The 18,382-nt window shown below is 52.5% G+C and overlaps 1 protein-coding gene across 11 annotated transcripts in view; it reads right to left on the reverse strand.

Annotated features, from left to right (window-relative positions):
- The window catches only part of Tnip1 (TNFAIP3 interacting protein 1), a 52,082-nt gene that overhangs the window by 15,217 nt on the left and 18,483 nt on the right, over positions 1-18,382 (reverse strand). For 7 of the 11 annotated variants that reach the window (XM_028880027.2, XM_028880022.2, XM_028880029.2 and 4 more), the window contains 8 exons: positions 15,172-15,343; positions 14,046-14,183; positions 12,477-12,598; positions 10,577-10,660; positions 8,015-8,206; positions 4,487-4,581; positions 2,690-2,813; positions 1-27 (listed from right to left, as the gene is read on the reverse strand). The exon at positions 1-27 is cut by the window's left edge and continues 63 nt beyond it. In XM_028880027.2, the coding sequence (XP_028735860.1) occupies positions 1-27; positions 2,690-2,813; positions 4,487-4,581; positions 8,015-8,206; positions 10,577-10,660; positions 12,477-12,598; positions 14,046-14,183; positions 15,172-15,307 (918 nt within the window). In that variant the 5' untranslated portion in view covers positions 15,308-15,343. The remainder of the gene's footprint in view (positions 28-2,689; positions 2,814-4,486; positions 4,582-8,014; positions 8,207-10,576; positions 10,661-12,476; positions 12,599-14,045; positions 14,184-15,171; positions 15,344-18,382) is intronic. The other 4 variants (XM_037201405.1, XM_037201406.1, XM_028880030.2 and 1 more) reach the window with 1 other exon arrangement.

Genomic DNA, 18,382 nt, shown 5'->3' on the forward strand with positions numbered 1-18,382 from the left:
GGGGACTTTACCTGCCATCGCACTGGCCTGGGGAGAAAAGAGAGCGCCTTCACCGACGTCTTAGGTATAGCGTCACTCCCCAGCTCTGTCTCTAGTCGCCCTGCTCCTCCTACCCAGCAGCACCAGCAGAGGTCGGTGTCACAGCCATGGCCTCCTTCTGGAAGCCCATCGGGCTCACTTACTTCCCTTTGCTGATGTGTACTACGGCTGCCGGCCTCAGCATGCCATGCCCAGGTCTTTCTACAGCCATCTGTCTGGCTTCAGCCCTAGCTCTGAGGCACTGCTGGTCAACCCCCGTAACAACCCCCAACCCCCTGACCTGGAAGGTGTGAGTACACACTTCTGAAGTTATCAGGAGCCAGTGAGATGGCTCAGTGAGGAAACTATTCTGATGGCCTGAGTTCCATCTCCAGAACCCACCCGGTGGAGGGAGAAAACTGACTCCTACAAGCCGACTTCTGACCTCCACGCACACATGCAACAACCAACACAAAGTAAAGCAATGTACAAGTCTCATGGAGCTCGGCAGACATCGAGCCCAGATGCACGTGCTGAGAGTCCAGCACTGTGCAGACGTGTGGACGTGGCAGCCACTTCTGGGATTCCTTCCGAATTCTGCACCCACAATCTAACAGAAACCCAAAGCTATTCTGCAAAACCGGCCAGCAATAACTCAAAAGCGTCAAGGTCATGAAAACAAGGAACAGCTGAGCAATGTCACAGGCATGAGGAGACTAAGGAGCTGTGACAACTGACTGCCATGTGGGGTCCTGGACTCAGTTCTAGAACAAAGAAAGGACAGGAGTGAAGGACGTGTGGCATCTGAACGGTGTTGCAATGCCGACGTTAACGCCTACTTTGGTGACTGAACCAGAGTTATGTAAGATGGCTGGCTGGTGCAGTGGTTCTGTGGTTATGGAAGCTGGCCAGGGAAGCCAGAGGGAGTATGGGAACAGAACTCATTTCTGCATAAGTTTCAAGTTACTTCAAAATCAAGTATTTTGAAATTAAACAACTAGTAAGCGTTGAGGTGACAGCCACAGAGCAAGGCTGGGCGTGCAGATGCAGTGACTGTCACCACGGCCCTCAGTGTGTGACCAAGACTGGGGGGCTGCACGGCCCATCGACTGAGCCCACCTGGCGAGCCCGTCCGCCCTGCAGTCATGCTGCTCTAACTCACGGTCTCTATTCCCTATCACAGGCTGGGCAGGGCTGGAAGCAGCGTTTGTGGGCCTCTAGTGCCCCCTACAGGCTATGACCTGTAAGCATACCATGGCACCTGGAAAGGAAAAGGTGTATGTATAAGGTGGCCTCGTGAGAAAGGACAGGGATGCCTGCTCCCAGGAAGCCCACTGGTGCTGGGCTCCCTTACCCTGGCAAACAGAGGCACCCTGTCCCAAATCTACTGTTAAAAGCAACAGCTAAGGGCTAGGTGTGGTGGCATATATCTTTAATTCTCTGTGAGTGGGAGGTCAGGCTGGTCTACACAGTGAGTTCCAGACCAACCATAGCTACACAGTGAGATCCTGATTTAAAAAAATTAAAAAAGGGGGTCACAGATGCCAGTGAGAATGTGGGTGAGGAAGTTTGCTGCTTAGCTGGCCAAACCCACATCTGCTTGAGAGGTGATGGAAGAATCTTAATTACATGATGGCACATGATGTCTCCAAGACTCCCGCCAGAGGTATACATGGAAGAGACATCCTTTCAGGAAGAAGAGCCCGAATAAGCTCAGGGCTCTGCAAGTCCTGAATAAAGTACATCTCCGCCAAGTGATGAGGGGTGAGTGACCAGGATAATTACATTACATAGTATAACGTTATTAGCATTAGGGCTTATGCTGCAACTGATTACATTCACTTACGTGTGGGGGTGGGGGGAGCATGTTCTGTTAAAGACTGGGTGAGAGGAGATGGGAGGTTCTGGTGAAAGTAGAGCAAGGGACACTTGGGACTTGGCTGTGTGGCAAGGCTGGCCTGGAGGAGGGGAGGTGTGGGTCGGTGCTGTGGCATCCCTAGACCATAATGATGCTGCCAATGTCTTCCTCTCCATGCAGAGGCTCCAGGGTGCAATCTCACAAGCTTAAATCCCAAAGGATCTCACTCAGCCCGACACCTCAGTTCTGCCATGGAATGTCTGATGTGCTACATGACTTTTGGGAGTCACCTTTTAAGAGAGAGAGACAGAGACAGAGAGAGACAGAGACAGAGAGACAGAGAGAGAGAGAGAAGAGAGAGACAGAAAAAGAGAGAGACAGAGACAGAGAGAGATACCTTGACACCCCCCCCCAAAAAAAAGGGTGTATGCATTAAGGTGCTAGTACCCAGAATGAGCAAAACACTGAACCCAACTCCCAGGAGCAGCAGCTGGATAATCCGAGCTAACAAACAAGAGAAGCAGCCACTGTGGGGGGAGGGGTCACAGAGCCACGTGACTGCCATGAGTTCTGAGCATGTGTCTCAGGGAGTGGGACACCCTGCAGGGAGTGAAGGAAGAACAAAAAGGCGAAGGAGTGGCCATACCCCAGAGGCGATATGGCTTCCTAGCTGAGCTAGGAAACACGGTCTATCATCTAGAACCTTCTGCCGCCGCTGGAACTGTACAGGAGGAGGTGGGCTCACTCTGACCGAGGAGGTGAGCAGATCCCGGGTCTGAGAAGCCTGGGACACCAGAACTTCCCGCCACGCACCTGCTGCTGTCCGGCCAGGCCCTTCTTGCCAGCACCCTCTGCCTTTGGGGAGCTGGGCTGCCCACAGAGGCCCTCCTTGCAGCTGCTGTTCATCAAGAGTTTCTTGAGCTCCATGTTTTCCTCCCTGGGTAAGAGGCAAGTGGAGAAGTCACAGTGTCAGCCCTGGGTTAAGGAGCCTTTGAAGCCAACGACCCACTGTCACGGGCACTGTAGCAGTGTTCTGGGAAGTGTGACAAGACCACAAGGGCATCCTCGAGCCACCTAGAGGGTGTGCAAGCTTGAGAATCCTTAGCAAAGAGTTTCCCTGTCTGTGTGTTGTCTACACACATGATCTCTTCAGATCCCACCATCTTGTTCTCCTAAGGAAGTTCTGTCCCTCTGGTTACAGCCAAAGCCGAGCGTCCTGGCCCAGCTGAAGCAGCCGGAGCCTGTGTGGTGAGTAGGTCCTGGGCATTCACTAGCACCTGCCACTCCCCTTCATCAACACAGAAAGGCAGGCTCCTGCCTCAGAGCCCTGTTGGCAGAACCATCCTCTCACCCGTCAGTGAATCTGTCTACACCTGTCACTCTATCTGCTTCTCCAAGGTTATCATCTGCTGAATACAGGTGACGCTCCAGGGGAGACCTTTATAATTTACAGTAGGGGCAGCTGCCAGGCAAAGCTGAGTGGGGGTGCTCACACCTGCAACCCCAATGTTCAGAAGGCTGAAGCCAGCCTGAGATACATCGTGAGCTCCCTGGGCTATGGAGCAAGACTGTTCCAAACAAAACAAGCAGAAATCTAACTAAATGAGAGTGAAATCCTAAGTTCATGAGGCAGGTAGTGCTGGGGTCTCAGGATGCCTGAAACATGGACACACTCCCTCGGCTTCCATGTAACTGCAGGGACACCATGAAGTCAAATGGCTTTTCCCCAGGCCACTCAGCAAGGACCTGAATTCCTGCCTTCTTACCCATAAGCCCTTGGGAGAAGGCTTTTGCCTTCTCACCAAGTCACCTTTCCTTCACTCTGGGCATCGTTGCCCTTGACATTATCCATGTCCTCCATGAATAATGGAGTATGGCTCTAAAGCTCCAACCGCCAGGCCATCCAAAAGTAAAGCAAGGCACCATGATGTAAAATGGGCCCCGTGGCCACAGTGACCAAGAGGGAACGTAGAGTGGCAAGTCCTGGCTCTAATATAGATTCTCTTGTCAATAGATAACCCAGCACCCTTACCCAGGACCACAGTGAGCAGAACTGTTGTTACTCCAGTGAATGCCTAGGTCCTTATGTGAGACCCTTGGGAAGCCCACCTCTCTCTGGGCCTATCTCCCCTCAATGGCGGTTAGTCTGTATGATATGAGGACAAAGGCCCTTTGAGATCCAGCAATCACAAATTCCTGTTTCCCCAGGCCTCCTACATTGCGGTCACAGAGATCTTGGTGATGGGCAGACCTTATGGTTCATTAAGACATCCCAACTCAGTCTTGCCAAGGACAGAGACACTGGAGTAAACACGTATGCCTTCCCACAGGCCGGAGTCCAGTGAGGGACTTCCAAAGACCCCAGAAAAATGGGAACAGAATGATAATGACCGCCAGGGGGCAGGAGAGTCCTGACCAGCTCCTAACAAATGTTAGCAGTTGCCCTCAATGCTGTCTACATCCCCTCCCAAGGTGAACAAACTACAAGAAGGGCCGAGAGATCTGCCGTCAGAACAGCTCTGAGACATGGCCTCATCCCGGGAATCAGTGTGTCACATGATTCCTCCGCCCTTTTCCTCCTCTTCCAGTCTCCCGGTGGCCTGGACTTACCGCAGCCTCTCAGCAGCCTGATCCCGCTGTTCCAGGCCCTTGTCCAGCTTGGCCTTCAGGACCTCATTCTCCTGGCGCAGCTGCTCGCACAAGGTCTGTGGGGCAGATGGTAGACAGGGTGAGGGTTAGGAGGGAGTACGTCCCGAGGCAGGCTGACATACTCTATCAGCCTGAGAGTGGCCCAGGCAGGACTACACACTGTATCCCCTTGATTGGCCGAGAGCTGGGAGCCAGGCCACTGGGCCCATCCACCAGGCTTCTCTTCCATGGGAGCCAGCAGGGAGGATGCACTGGGGTCCTGGTCCTCCCAGTGAGAATTGCCTCCCTCTTCATGGCTCTCCCTACCCAGGCTGCTCCTCCTTGGCAGCCCCCTGGCTCACTTCTCTGGTCTCTTTTTCTAACTAGGGTAGTCATCTTCTTCTATCCACTCTAGGAATGGTATGGACAGAAACGAATTCCTACTACACAGAATACAAGGGAAATTGTGTCATGTCACCCAGGGAGACCAGAGCTGCTGTCTTCCTTTCTGACAAACAGCCTAAGACAGTCCTGGATGGATGGAAGGGCAGCCTTGCACCGCGGGTGTTGGAGACTGTGGGCTGAAGGCTGAGAAAACCGAAACCTTGTTATTGGTTTCTTCGAGGTCCAGCAGAGGGCCCTGCGCCACATTTGATCTCAGTATCTCTATCTATAGATATTGAGATATATATCTATATATCTATATAGAGATCTTTTTCTTCTCTAGGCAAGGCCTCCCCCTGTTGCCTGAACCCCGCTCTGCACCCCAGCACTGAACTGCAGCGATCCTCACCCCGGCCTCCCCGGTGCCGCGATGACAGGTGTGAGCCTGCAGTGTTTGCTGTGTGGACCAGACACACACCAGATAAGAATGAGGTGGGGCTGGACTCGGCTTCCTCCACTCAAGAGGCTGAGACACAACACGGGGAGTTGCTGTGGCTCTGGGTGGGGACTCCAGGGAACAGAATGTCCTGCTCCTGTCCCTAAGGGAAGGCCACAATGACAGCTCATTTGTTACACTGTCATTCCGGGCCAGAGGGCTGTTCTTGGAACCTCTCGGTAAGTGCCCTGGTACAAACCAGATGCCGGACAGGATCAGCAGCAGCCAAAGGTCACCACCACTCTCCATCAGAGCCTACGAGCACACCAGTGAGCTCCTCTATTGTTTGTTTTAAAGACTGATTTGGCCGGACAGTGGTGGTGCACGCCTTTAATCCCAGCACTTGGGAGGCAGAGGCAGGCGGATCTCTGTGAGTTTGAGGCCAGCCTGGTCTACAAAGCGAGTTCCAGGACAGGCTCCGAAGCTACACATAGAAACCCTGTCTCGGAAAAACCAAAAAAAAAAAAAAAAAAAAAAAAAAGACTGGTTTGTTTTTCTTTTATGTATACAGGTGTTTCTCCTGCACGTATGTCTGTGCACCATCTGTGTATAGTGAGTGCCCACAGAGGCTAGAAGAGGGCATCAGATCCCCTGGAACTGAAGCTATAGAATGTGAGATGGATGCTACGTGGGTGCTGGGTACCAAACCCAAGTCAGTGCTCTTAACTGCTAAGTCATCTCTCCAACTTTGTTTTTTGTTTGTTTGTTTTGTTTTTTTGTTTGTTTTTTTTGAGACAGGAGCTAGCTATATAGCCCAGGATGGCCTTGAACTTGAGATCCTCCTGCCTCAGCCCCTAGAACTGGCATTACTAGGTGTGAGCCTCCACACCTGGCTTGCTCACTCATTCTTTCAATTGTGGATGAAGTGCCAGGCACTGGGGCACCATGGTGGGTACACTCCCTCTCCGAAGACATCACTCACCAGGGAAACAGATTAAGCCAATCAACTACCTACTAAGATGGAATTGTTGGGAACTGTTAGGGCCAAGAAGGGAATAATCAGGACATTGGTATCAGAGGCTGATGGGTGTCAGGAGCCAGCACACATCCCCATCTGAGTGCTGAAAAGCTAATGCTCAGAATGATCTCAGCTCCATACCGTGACAGATTTTCTTTCTTAGGGCTCAGCTTGGAAACCCCAAAGCCTTAGCAGCCTCTCAAAGAGGTCACCTCACCAGCCTGACCTGTGGGCTCTCCACCACACATTCCCGTTGCTTCTCTAGCCTCCAATGAAAGGATGTCCTGCGTGCTCCTTGCCATTGAACTAGCCGCTCAAATACACAAGGTGGATCCCTCCTTTTACCAGTGTCGACTGGTCCAGAAATAGGAGGGTCTCCCCAAAAGTTGGGAGCCTTCAGGTGAGGGATCTGCCGAAAAGGAGGGGTGTGCAAGTCCTGAGCAGGCCCTCTAGGAACTCGTTTTCACCATCTTCTCAATGGTGTAGACCATAACTAACTGCAAAGCTCTCCAAGTGAAGACTGCCTGCCCACGGGGCTGAGTACCATCAAAGCTGACAGGGACTCTCCCAGCGCGGGTTCTAGACTGCACAAGGGCCTCCTCTGATGCAGTAGCCCCAGGAGGGGGACATTGTTAGCTCCATTCCTGACAGGACAGAGACCTGTCCAAGACCACTCAGTAATGAAGAACCAAGGGCCTGACCTGAACAAAGAAGCCTGACCATTCCCTAGCACAGGGAGCCTTTTAAGAGGAATTTGGAGAGCTGGGCGGTGGTGGCGCACGCCTTTAATCCCAGCACTCGGGAGGCAGAGGCAGGCGGATCTCTGTGAGTTCGAGGCCAGCCTGGTCTACAGAGCGAGATCCAGGACAGACTCCAAAGCTACACAGAGAAACCCTGTCTCAAAAAACCAAAAATAAATAAATAAATAAATAAATAAATAAATAAATAAATAAATGAAATATGACAGATTAAAGCGGGGTGTGGTAGCTCATGTCTGGAATCCCAACATTTAGGTAGCTGAGGCAAGAGGATGATGGACTACAGAGTGAGCTCCAGGCCAGCCTGCGCTAAGAGTGAGACTGCCTCAAAAACAAGCAAACAAACAAACGAACAAATGCAAGAAAATAAGAATTGAGGTCCTAGTATTAGCCCATCATTTACCAGCTGGATGACCTTGGGGTTTAAAAAAAAAGACATTTTTTGAGGGCTGGTTGCCTATCTGGGAAGGGGTCATATGAACAGCTCTTACTGTGGGGGGCTGACATACACAGAGCCTCAGTGACAGCAAAGCAAGTCACAGGGTGCGTTCAGGTGGCAGAGGCAGGTAGATCTCTAAGTTTAAGGCTAGCCTGGTCTACGTAGTGACTTACAGGTCAGCAGGAGATATATAGCGAGACCCTGTCTCAAAAACAAACAAAAAGCCAAAGAGACCAGAACAAAGCAGGCCATACCCAGCTGGCCAGGCCACGGCCTGCAGGGCACCCATTATGAATCCACCCACTTCCCATTTCCTCATTTCCTTCTTTTTCACACACCTTCCCACAACTTCCTTACTGCAGTCACCAGTGTGAATAAGAGGCCCCATGTAGGCCTAGAATCCAGCCCTCCAAAGTCCCCAGAGTTAACCCCTGGACCCCACAAACAGCTGGGGGAGGGCCCTGGCCTGCCTCACCTGCAGGATGGACGTGCGTTGCTCATTTTTATGCACCTTGGAGGCCAATCTGTTGAACTCGAGGGCCATGCGGCCCAGGTGGGTGAAGAGCTGGCTGTGGTCGGGCTCCTCGGCACATACGCTCAGGGTGGTCTCCAGGCGCTGCAGGTGGAGCAGGAGATTGCCGTCCTCCGGGGGTGGGGACCCCAGCTCCTGTGAGAGCAAGGCATGATCTTCACCAAGCCTAAGCAGGCAATGCCAGTCAATTCTCCCACTGCTTCCCCATTCCTCATGACTCAGTTTCCCCTGTGGCCTCTGCTTAGCCCAGGGAAATTTTCCAGTTACACAGGTTCCCCATCTGGAGCTGACTCACAGGGCAGGACCTAGAACTTCCAGGCCACTTACTGGCCTAAGCAGCAGAGCCATCTTCCTCCTCTGCTTTGAGTCTTACTGAGTGCCCGAGGGTAGTCGGTTCACCCTCCCCCAGGCTGGGCATCCTCTCCGCAGTGTGTCTATCACTTCCCTCCTTTATTGCAGCACAAATTCGCAGCAGTGAAGGCAGAGAGAGTGTCTCTAGCTGCATACACCCTCTTCCTGAGCTCAGAGAGGCTCCACACGGGGGAGGGGGTCTGCCTGGGAGTGGATGCAATACCATCTGATTCTAAGAGCCACAGCTCCAACACTCCACAGAACACAACCCAGTGCAGTGTTCTAAGACGCAGCAGCCTGGGCAGAGCAGTTCAGTCCTGCTCTCTGCACTGTCTCTAGAACATTCCCACTGAAGCCACTGCCCTGGTTCTGCCCACATCAGGCCTAAGGGTCCATATTTCAGTGGGCCTTCCCTTCTCACTGCACCAAGCCTGGCCTCCCAACCTCCTCGTGCCCAAGGCCCTGTGCCAGACCCCAGGGTTCTGTAGGCCTCGTTTCTGTGTATCCTGATCATCTACCCCAAATGTCCCCATGCTTCAGCTCCTCCAGGCCCCCTCCCCGCAAACACTTCAGAGACTCCCACAACAGACCTCCTGCCACACTTCAGGGAATCAGAGAGCAGAGCTACAGGGACTTCAGGGTTCAGGCTGGACAGTGACGCACAGTGACAGAGAACTTGCTCACAGCAACCCAGTCAGCACATGGCAGAGCCAGTCCTACAACCGGAGTCTTCTGACTGCAATCCAGGGCTCTGGGACCTGCTACCAAGCTCTGTGGCAACTGGATGCTCAGCCTGTTCCCTGTCAGCACCATGTTCTGAGACCGGCGGCACCCACTCTCCAATTCTGCAGCCCTTCCCCACCACCTCTTCCATGAAGGGCCAGGGGTGGCCAAGGCTGCTCTCTGAAGGCTCATAAAGTGCTTCAGAGCCCTCAAATTTCTCCAACCGGCCCACAAGCTACCAGCAGGAGCTGGTGCGTTCCTGGCTTGGCACAGGCAAGACAGACTGACTACGCAGGAACTTTTAACTCAAGAGGTAAGTTACCAGCGCATGGTCGCATGGTGAAACCTTTCTGAAACAAGGGAATCTTGCCTCCTCAGTTGTGTCTGAGTCCTCAGGGACAGAACAAGACGAGACATAAGGTCCCAGGAGATAAAACACAGAGGTTGTGTCTCACGCTCGGCACCGTCTGACAGGATGATTCTCTCAGCACTAAAGGTTAAATGCTGCAGGAGGTGGGTTGCTGTTTGTGGGTGAGCAAGAGTGCACCAGCCACTCAGCCTTCATGACTGGAGGCGGGAGAGGCTGCAGCATCCGTGAAGGTGAGGTCATGCAGCACTGGTATAACAACAATTTAAAAAGAACTATGGTCTACAGTGGGGCATGCCTGGCATTGCGAGGACCCAGATGAGACAAGGGGCTTGCCCGAGTTCTGGGCTACAGAGTGAGACCTTATTTCTCTCTCTCTCACACACACACAAAACAGAATAAAGCAAACATTAAATGGGAAGGGAGGGAGGGATGAGAAGGTAGGAACGGAAGGTCTCTGACGAATCTTCCAGATCTTTCACAATAGCTCTCTCAGAAGTCTGGCATTTTAAGAAAGAACAGGAATGCATGGTTGGGACCCAGGCCGTAAGCGCTGCACGGGTGGGAAGAGGGACAAGAGTGGCCCCTCTGGAGCTGGAGGAGTGTGTGCACCCCGCCCCCACATGTGAACAGAAAGTTTAACCTCCCACCCATCGCTCCTGGGGAGTCAAGGATCTGCACAAAAGGGTAAATTGTTCCCATCCCCCACCCCCACCACAGGCACCAGGCGGACCCTTTCCACATCCCCAAGCTTGGAGCCTACAGACCCAAAAGGCTGAGTCACCATAACTGATAGAAAGGTGATTGGCCCAGAGGCCAGTGGGGCTGGCAAATGGCCCAGGCTTTCACAACAGTGGGGTACTGGGTGCCCCAAGCCGGGGAAGTCACCAACAGGGGATTTGCATATGAGAACGAGAAGCACCCCATGCTCTAGCCCCTCTGTGTCCCCCACATAACTCCAGGGGACTCAAGGGATGTGAATGGCCTCAGTGTCTGTCACGCAGGGCAGGTGACAGACATAAAGGAAAGCAGAGGATGTACTCAGGGGGCTTGCCAGTGCTCACCATCATGTTCCTTTGGTGGCTGCCGGTTTTGGGTGGGGAGTTCTGCTCCTCAGTGGGGACCACTTCAAAGTCAGAGGAGGCGCCCTGTGCAAGAGAGAGTTAGGGGCTGCCCAGAAGAAATGCACTCTGCCCCAGTGAAGAGCAGTGAGGGGACAGAAGGGCAACCAGGGTAGAGTTCCCAGAGGCGACCAGTCACACACCATTCACATGAGACCACCGAGACCCCACACAACTGCCACCACCCTCCTTGTGATCTGAGGTCACACCCCTCCATGGCCGTTACCTTATCTATGAAAGGGGTGTGGGGTGAGCTGACCCTGAACCACTATTATTTATTTATTTGTTCACTTGTGCGTGCGTGTGTGCGTGTGCGTGTGTGTGTGTGTGTGTGCGCGCGCGCGTGTGTGTGCCACAGCACGTGTGGAGGTTAGAGAACAGTGTTGGAGTTGCTTCTCTCTCCCCTATGGGTTCTGGAGCTAGAACTGAAGTTTCTGAGTTCAGACTCGACAGCAATCACCATCACCTACCAAGCCACCTCCCTGGCCCAAGGACTCTATTTTAAAATGTTTCACGAGCTTTATCCCCAAAGCCACCCATGGAGTGGCTGCGAGGTTCACATTCTCTTTGGACAGATGAGGAAACCGAGTTCAGAGAGTGAGTTAACACACAAGGCGTGACTCTGCACAAGACGACAGATCCTGCCATAGCAACCAATCCATCTCCTAGGCTCAATCAAGTGCCTCTAGCTCACCCCTGGGTGACAGCAGCCACTACAGCCACACCTAAGGAAGGTCCCGCCCAAAGGGTCCCCAGGAGAGAACTGCTCTGAGAACATCGATGGGTAGACGATGCAGGAAGTGTCTCGGGATGCACCCCAAACTCAGGTGGTGGCTAGCCAATCTTCTAGTTTTTCAAACCTCTACACATTCCAAGCAGACTTTACTGGTTGTTCAATCACGATGGCCCACAGTCCGTCGAACTGCACTTGGCTCTAAGATTCCCCAAAGCTGACCTGGGGTTAGGGAGATGGCTCAGGGTGGAGCCTTTGCTACTCCAGCAGGAAGACCTATCTACGTTTGGATTCCCTCACACCCATGTAAAAAGCACGGCTGGGCATCCGTGACCTGTAACCCCAGTGCTAGAGTGGACAGAGACAGGGGGATCCCTGGAACTTGTTGGCCAGCTGGCTTATCTGAAAACAGCAAGCTCTAGGTTCAGTGAAGAGACTTACGGGGATAAGGAAGAGAACAATAAAACAATAAGACACGTGATGTCCTCCTCTGTCCTCACAAGCACACACTGGTGTACACTGCCCCCCATGCATGTAGTGTACACACACACACACACACACACACACACACACACACACACACCCCAAAACAAAATTAAAAAAAAAAAAACCCAACAAAACAATAAAAACTCTCCTGACCTGCAGAGACTATCCAGCTTTCCCTGCCCTGAGATGGAGTAGGACAGATGGGAGAAACCAGTCCAGCTGGCCACCTAGTCACAGCCACCATGACCCTATTTATGGTCTCAGCCCTGCTAGAGAAGACCTCCCCCAAATCTCCACTCTCTGGGTTCCATACATGACCAGATATCTGAAGGATCCCTCGAGGAACTGATCCTCCGACATCAAGCTAACCTTCTCCACTGAGCCTGCAGGCCATGGTTTCTGAGCCTCTTCTCTTGGCAGTCTGTCTCTGTGCCACACTGGTGAGCACATCACATCACACAGCTCAGTAAATGAGAAGAAATTCCTCGTCAGATCAGGGCCTTCCCGATCACATTAACTATGATTCCCATCTCAAAATGGCAAGCTGCCCCCTCCCAGCGCTCCAGACCAATGTGAGGAGAGAAGAGCTTCAGGCAGCCAGTCACAACTCCAAATGCAACTTACATTGGATGGAGGCTTGGAGGCTGGTGCTGGCTTCTCCAGGGAGTTTTCGGTGGTGGTGGTAGTGGTGGTGGTGGTGGTGGTAGTGGTGGCATTAGGATCTACCTGGACCTGTGTATCCTGTCCTGGAAAATCAAGACTGTGGTTAAAGAAACCCAAAAGAGAAGAAGCCTGAAACCAGCCCACAGTGATGGAAGCCCTCTGACCAAGTTCTCTCTTGATCTAGAGAAAGGGGGGTGGGGTGGTCCCTTTAGAACAAGAAGCCAGGTGAAATGACTGGCCTGGGGACTGAGCTTGGGCAGAGACCCTCTCCCTAGACCTTCCTAGGAAAACTCCAAGGTGTCCATGGCTGTCTGTTCCCTCCATCTGCCTCAGGGATATGGACAGAATTTTCAGTTAACCGAGTGCTTTCTTTTGGGTTTTGAGAGAGGCTCATGTAGCTTCTTAGGTGGACTTCAAACTTGGTTTCATATAGCTCAGGCTGGCCCCACACTCAGAATACAGCTGAGGACGACACTAGACTTCTTGTCTTCCTGCCACCAACTCCAAACTCCAGGATGACAGGTGTGTGCCGCCATGCAGTTTATTCAGAGCAGCTGAGGAGGGAACTCAGGGCTTCATAAGCGCTGGGTGAGCACTCTGCCCTCTGGACTACAGCCCCACTCTATGGTATCCTCATGACAGCTCGTATTATTCTCGTTTTAAAGAAAGGAGACCAGGGTTTGTCACGGTCATCAACTTGGCTAGTCACTCTTGTTAGCAAACTGTGAAGCCTGGACTCAAGCAGCTCAACTCCCCTGCACTGGAGGCCCCTGCTGCAGAAGCCTGTGAGTATCTCCCCACTGCACTGGGAGCAGACCTGGCACCCATCAGACCCGGAGAGTTAACAGAGGACTGGGCCAGTGAGGACTAGAATGCCCCTCTGACAACAGTACCACAGGCTCTGACACCCCCACTTTTCTCATCTGTCCAGCAAGTCCCATCACCCTTGAAAAAGAAGGTGTCACAGGGGCCTGGGCTGAGTCTGACAGGAGCAGCAGGAAGTGCCCAAGTCTGCGTGGGGGATCTCCTCTTGGTTCCAGACATCCTGGACTCGAGACACTGTGGAGTACCACAAAGTGACCACACAGAGACCGACCCTTAGTCACTGTCCCCTCTCCTTTAGCAGACAGCGTAGGCACTGCTGAAGGCTGAGAGGCGAGGCCAGGTTCTTCTCTGGGTGTCAGCCTTCTAATTATGAAACAGAAGGGGGGGGGCACGGATGACGACAGTCCAGCTCCCATGCCTGGGGGCTGGGCCTGCCACACAGCAGCTGTGGACTCAATAATCACGCCGATAGGGTCCTAAGGCTATATCCCTGGTGCCATGGACCACTGGGATGGATCACTAATGCCTGCCCGGGCATCAGGAGTGCTGAGTCACTAGAGTCTTCTGGGGTCCCTTCTAGATCTGACCTTCTATAGGTGCTGTAGCCAAAAGATGTACATGGGAAGACGGTCTGTGGGAGAAGGGGCTATTCGGGCCTGGGCGTCTAGGTTCAGAGAAGGCAGGGGTTCTGGATGTCTTTGGTACCTGTGAGCTCAGCCAGGGGATCAAAGGAGCCCAAGGAAGGGGCAGGAGGTGGTGGAGGCAGCTCACTGTCCTTGACCAGTTCCTCCACTTTCTGTCTGAGCCTGGACGCTTCCATCTGAGACTCCTCCAGAAGCTCCCCTAGAGACAAGGTGGAGAAGCACACAGGTTTACCCAGCCCAGTGCATGGCTCTCCCATCCCTGACCCAAACCTGGCCCTGGACCGACTTCACTCCCACCGGGGCTACGTGGGCTGTAAGTCCAGGCTTGTGCTGTCCCCCTGCCCCAAACAGGCCACCATAAGAAGAGTCCGGCAGTGGAGCCCAAGGAAACGCCCTACCTCTGGCCTCTTCTTCCTGCCCACCTCTCCCTTCAGATCTGCTCCCCCCATGCAGAAAGTGAGGGGTTCTTGAGGGACTGCCTGCATCCTAGGCCTCAGTTTCCCTTCTGCAGGTGGAGAAAGAAAAACTCCCCACCCCCACCCACCACTATCCCATGTGGGTTCTGCCAAGCAAGGAGAAAACACTTGGAAAGTCGGGGTGGCAGGCCCTCCACATCAAGCGTGACCACAGAGAAAGTGACTTCCAGACAGAGTGTGAAGACAGGAAGTAAGTGGAGGCTCTGCACCAAGGAGAAGCATGCTGTGCAGTGTCAGGGGTGGGCGAGGATGGAGGGGGGGTGGCTGGACAGTGGGGAGAGTCTGGGCAGAAGCTGGAGGAACGGGGCCGAGGGCCCTGCTGCACTGAGCTCTGGGCCAGCTCTACTCCCGGCCTGGCATCCAAGCCCTGGGTTCTGGGGCTGCCCTGGCACACTGACTGGCTCTCCTCATCTCGCACACTTCACTTCTCCAACAGGTCGAGGCCAGTCTGGCTCCAGGTCCACAAACTGGGCTTGAACTCCTCTCCCACTGCATGCTTCCTTCTTGGTCCCTCAAGGACACCCTTTGGGGTGGGAGAAGTCAGGGCTGGGAATGCCATCACCAGGCTACAGAATGCAAAGATGGCAGGGGCCACCACTGGGTCACGGGGACAGCAGCGTGATGGGCAGAGGCACCTGCCAGCCTTTGTGAGGGGGCTGGCATTGCAGGCTGCGGGAAGAGGGGCAGGGGAAGGGGCACGGTCTGCTTTACCTAACGTCTTTATCCCTTGTATTTTCCCCTTCAGCCGGGTATTCTCCACCACTAGGCGTTCAAAAGCTGCTGATGCCTCTCCCAGAGGCGTGCTGCCCCCTGGGTCGTAGATCCGGTAGGGTCCTCTCCCTTCCATGAGGGTAGCTCAACCCCTGCCGAGACGGCCACCTGGCTGTAGGGACAATGGCAGACATCAGAGGGCTGGCCAGGCCCTTAAGTCATCTTTTCTGGGGACGATGATGTTCAAGTCTGCCACAGCTCCAAAGAGCAGTCCCCACGACCCAGCACAGAACACCTCACTGGGTCAGGCTGGTCTGACCAGCACTGCAGAGGACACCTCCTTCAATGCACACGGTCTGATTCTAGGAGAGCCACCAGCGCGGCAGCCGCTTCTCTTAGCAGGTGCGCCGCACTGTGGCTCATCTGCAAGGGCGGTAAAATGGACTGCCAGGTGTGACAGAGAACCCGGAAGGAGTCAGGAGGGGCCTGAGTGCTGCCTGCTTGGCCCTTCCCGATACCTATCGCATACCAGTGATAAAGTAAACACCCAGAACATACAGCACTTGAGTAAATGGCTTGGCCACAAACCCACTATGGGGCTGGGGGAGCTCCTCTCCCTCTCCGGGAGGGGAAACGAAAGCCGTAAACTCAAACAATGATCTCTAGGGTAAGGAAGAGACCCTGGCTAGGGTCTAACACGCTGTCAACCTCCTCCCTGGGTCTCAGGTCATGACTGCTCCTTCCCATTCAGTTCTAAGCAGAAGAATTTCCCATCGCACCACTGTGGAGCACATTTCCTGCTATAAGTTGTTGTTTATCGGCTTTATTTCATGTGAAACCACTCTGCTAGTACTGTAGACTCCTGTGGCTTAGTAGCCTTCATTCATTCATCCCTGCATTCATTCAACAATGACCTCTGGGGTTTGGGTGCTGGATAGGACTCTGGGTATGGGGTACTGGTCTGGGTGCAAGTTACCAGTCTGGGGTGGTGGGCTATAACTCCAAAGACTTCCATGGGGAATGGGAAACTCAGGATTTGGGGGTACCAAAACTGCCTCCCAAGATCATCAGCCCACAGTAAGAACCTCAACAGCTCTTTCGACCTCCCCACTGTCCACTAAAGTCAAGCATGTAGCAGGGTTGGTGACAGTGACTTCACCACCACGTGCCAACTGCATGTTTTGTCTGATGCATTCTGTTGGGGGCCCAGTGATCCTCACTTTATAAATCAGCAACAGAGGCCGCTGAGCCTAAGTACCTCAGCCAGGCGGCAAGGCCAGTGTGTGGGCATCAGATGCAGAGCTTTGCCTGGAAGGTCCGCAGTTCCTACCCCTGCTAGATACACATGGTGGGGACCCATAGCTCCCTTAACACTGGCCAGAATGGCAGAGTTCAAGCCCATTTGTAGGGTAGTCTCAGGCCACTGAATAGCCTCTAGCTCAGTGGTTCTCCACCTTCCTAATGCTGTGGCCCTTTAATACAGTTCCTCATGTTGTGGTGACCTGCAACCATGAAATTATTTTCATTGCTACTTCATAACTGTAATTTTGCTACTGTTATGAATCATAATATAAATATCTGTGTTTTCAGATGGTTTTTGGTAACCCTTGTGAAAGGGTTCTTAGCCTCCAATGGGTCATGATCCACAGGTTGAGAATCTCTTGAATATTATTATGGTCCAGCTTTAATAATCTTCCCAGGGGCCCAGAAGAGAAGCTACAAACAGTGCGAATTGTTTTCAGGAAAAGAATCTAAGTACACCAAGCTCTTTAGTCTGTCTACTTTATTCCTCTGGGATAAAATTTTGTCTACACAGCTTCAGTTCTGTTCTCATGCCTAGCTCCTTTCTTGCCTGATTTCTCTCTACATTTATCTGCTGTCCCCTCTAAGTTCTATCTTAATTCTCCCTTCTTAACTCTGTCCCATCTTGGTCTTTCTCATCTTGTTCTTCCCCATCTGGCTCTTCCTCACCTTCCATCTCATTCTTCTAGTTCTCCATCTAGTTCTCAAGTCAAAAAACTTCTCCAGTCAAAATCCTCTCTCAGTCTCTGAGGTTTACAGTTATATACCCATGCAAGAGCAGTGCTCTAGCTAAAGCAAGGTCACCAGGCTTGAATTCTCCCAAGGCCATAAAGGCAGACAAGAGTTTTCCTCAGGCAGTGACTGTCAGGCTTTGTTTTTTTGAGACAGGGTTTCTCTGTATAGCTTTGAAGCCTGTCCTGAATGAAACTCGCTCTGTAGAACAGGCTAGCCTCAAACTCAGAGATCCGCCTGCCTCTGTCTCCCCAATGCTGGGATTAAAGGTGTGTACCACCATGCCCAGCTTTCTTTTACAACCCAAAAGGGGAGTGGTAAAGGAAGAGGTCAACTAAGAGCTAAAATCTGTTAATATATCAGAAAAAGGGAATTTATGTGCTCAAACTACATTCCTAGAGGTGGTGAGGTAAATGTTAGGAGTCTATAATGTTAGTATAAATACCACTAAGGCTGTATAAAAAAGGAGGGTCTGAGTTTAATTTGCCTTAATTCAGGAGATGGTTCGGCCTTGGATGCTTGATAGGTATTTCAGATAAAATACAGTTAGGAGTTCTTGGGAGCATACGTAGCATACAAGGAAATCACTGCAGGAATCATTAATTTATATACAAAAGCTAAAATATCACCAAAACTTCTTAAGCCATGGTTTGACCTTGGGAAAAGTCCTTGACCTTTCCAAGTAGTAGCTTTTGTGATAGCAGCTGAATTCCATTACATTTTCCTGCGGCTTGCAGCAAGAACCACTGCTGTGCTCTAGCGTTTCCTTCAGTGTACGAAGAACCATCAAGCCTTTTTTTTTTTTCTTTTTAGGTTTTTTTGAGACAATGTCTCTCTGTGTAGCCCTGGCTGTCCCGGAACTCGCTTTGTAGACCAGGCTGGCCTCGGACTCACAGAGATCCACCTGCCTCTGCCTCCCAAGTTCCCAAGTGCTGGGATTAAAGGTGTGCACCACCATGCCTGGCAGCCATCAGCCTTATGCTGGGGACGGAGCAGGGCCTTGTCCACTGGACCAGTCCCACCAACACAGCCACACCCACAGCCCAGAAGCCATCAGCTCCCTTTACCAAGGGTATCTGTAAAACACACTGGGCCAGAAGGAAAAAACGAAGCTGTGACAAGCACCCCACCCCACCCCACCCCACGGCTGACAAACACCAGCTGAACACCCACTTCG

The sequence above is a fragment of the Peromyscus leucopus genome, chromosome 8b (assembly GCF_004664715.2).
Source record: "Peromyscus leucopus breed LL Stock chromosome 8b, UCI_PerLeu_2.1, whole genome shotgun sequence".
Classification (NCBI taxonomy): Eukaryota; Metazoa; Chordata; class Mammalia; order Rodentia; family Cricetidae; genus Peromyscus; species Peromyscus leucopus.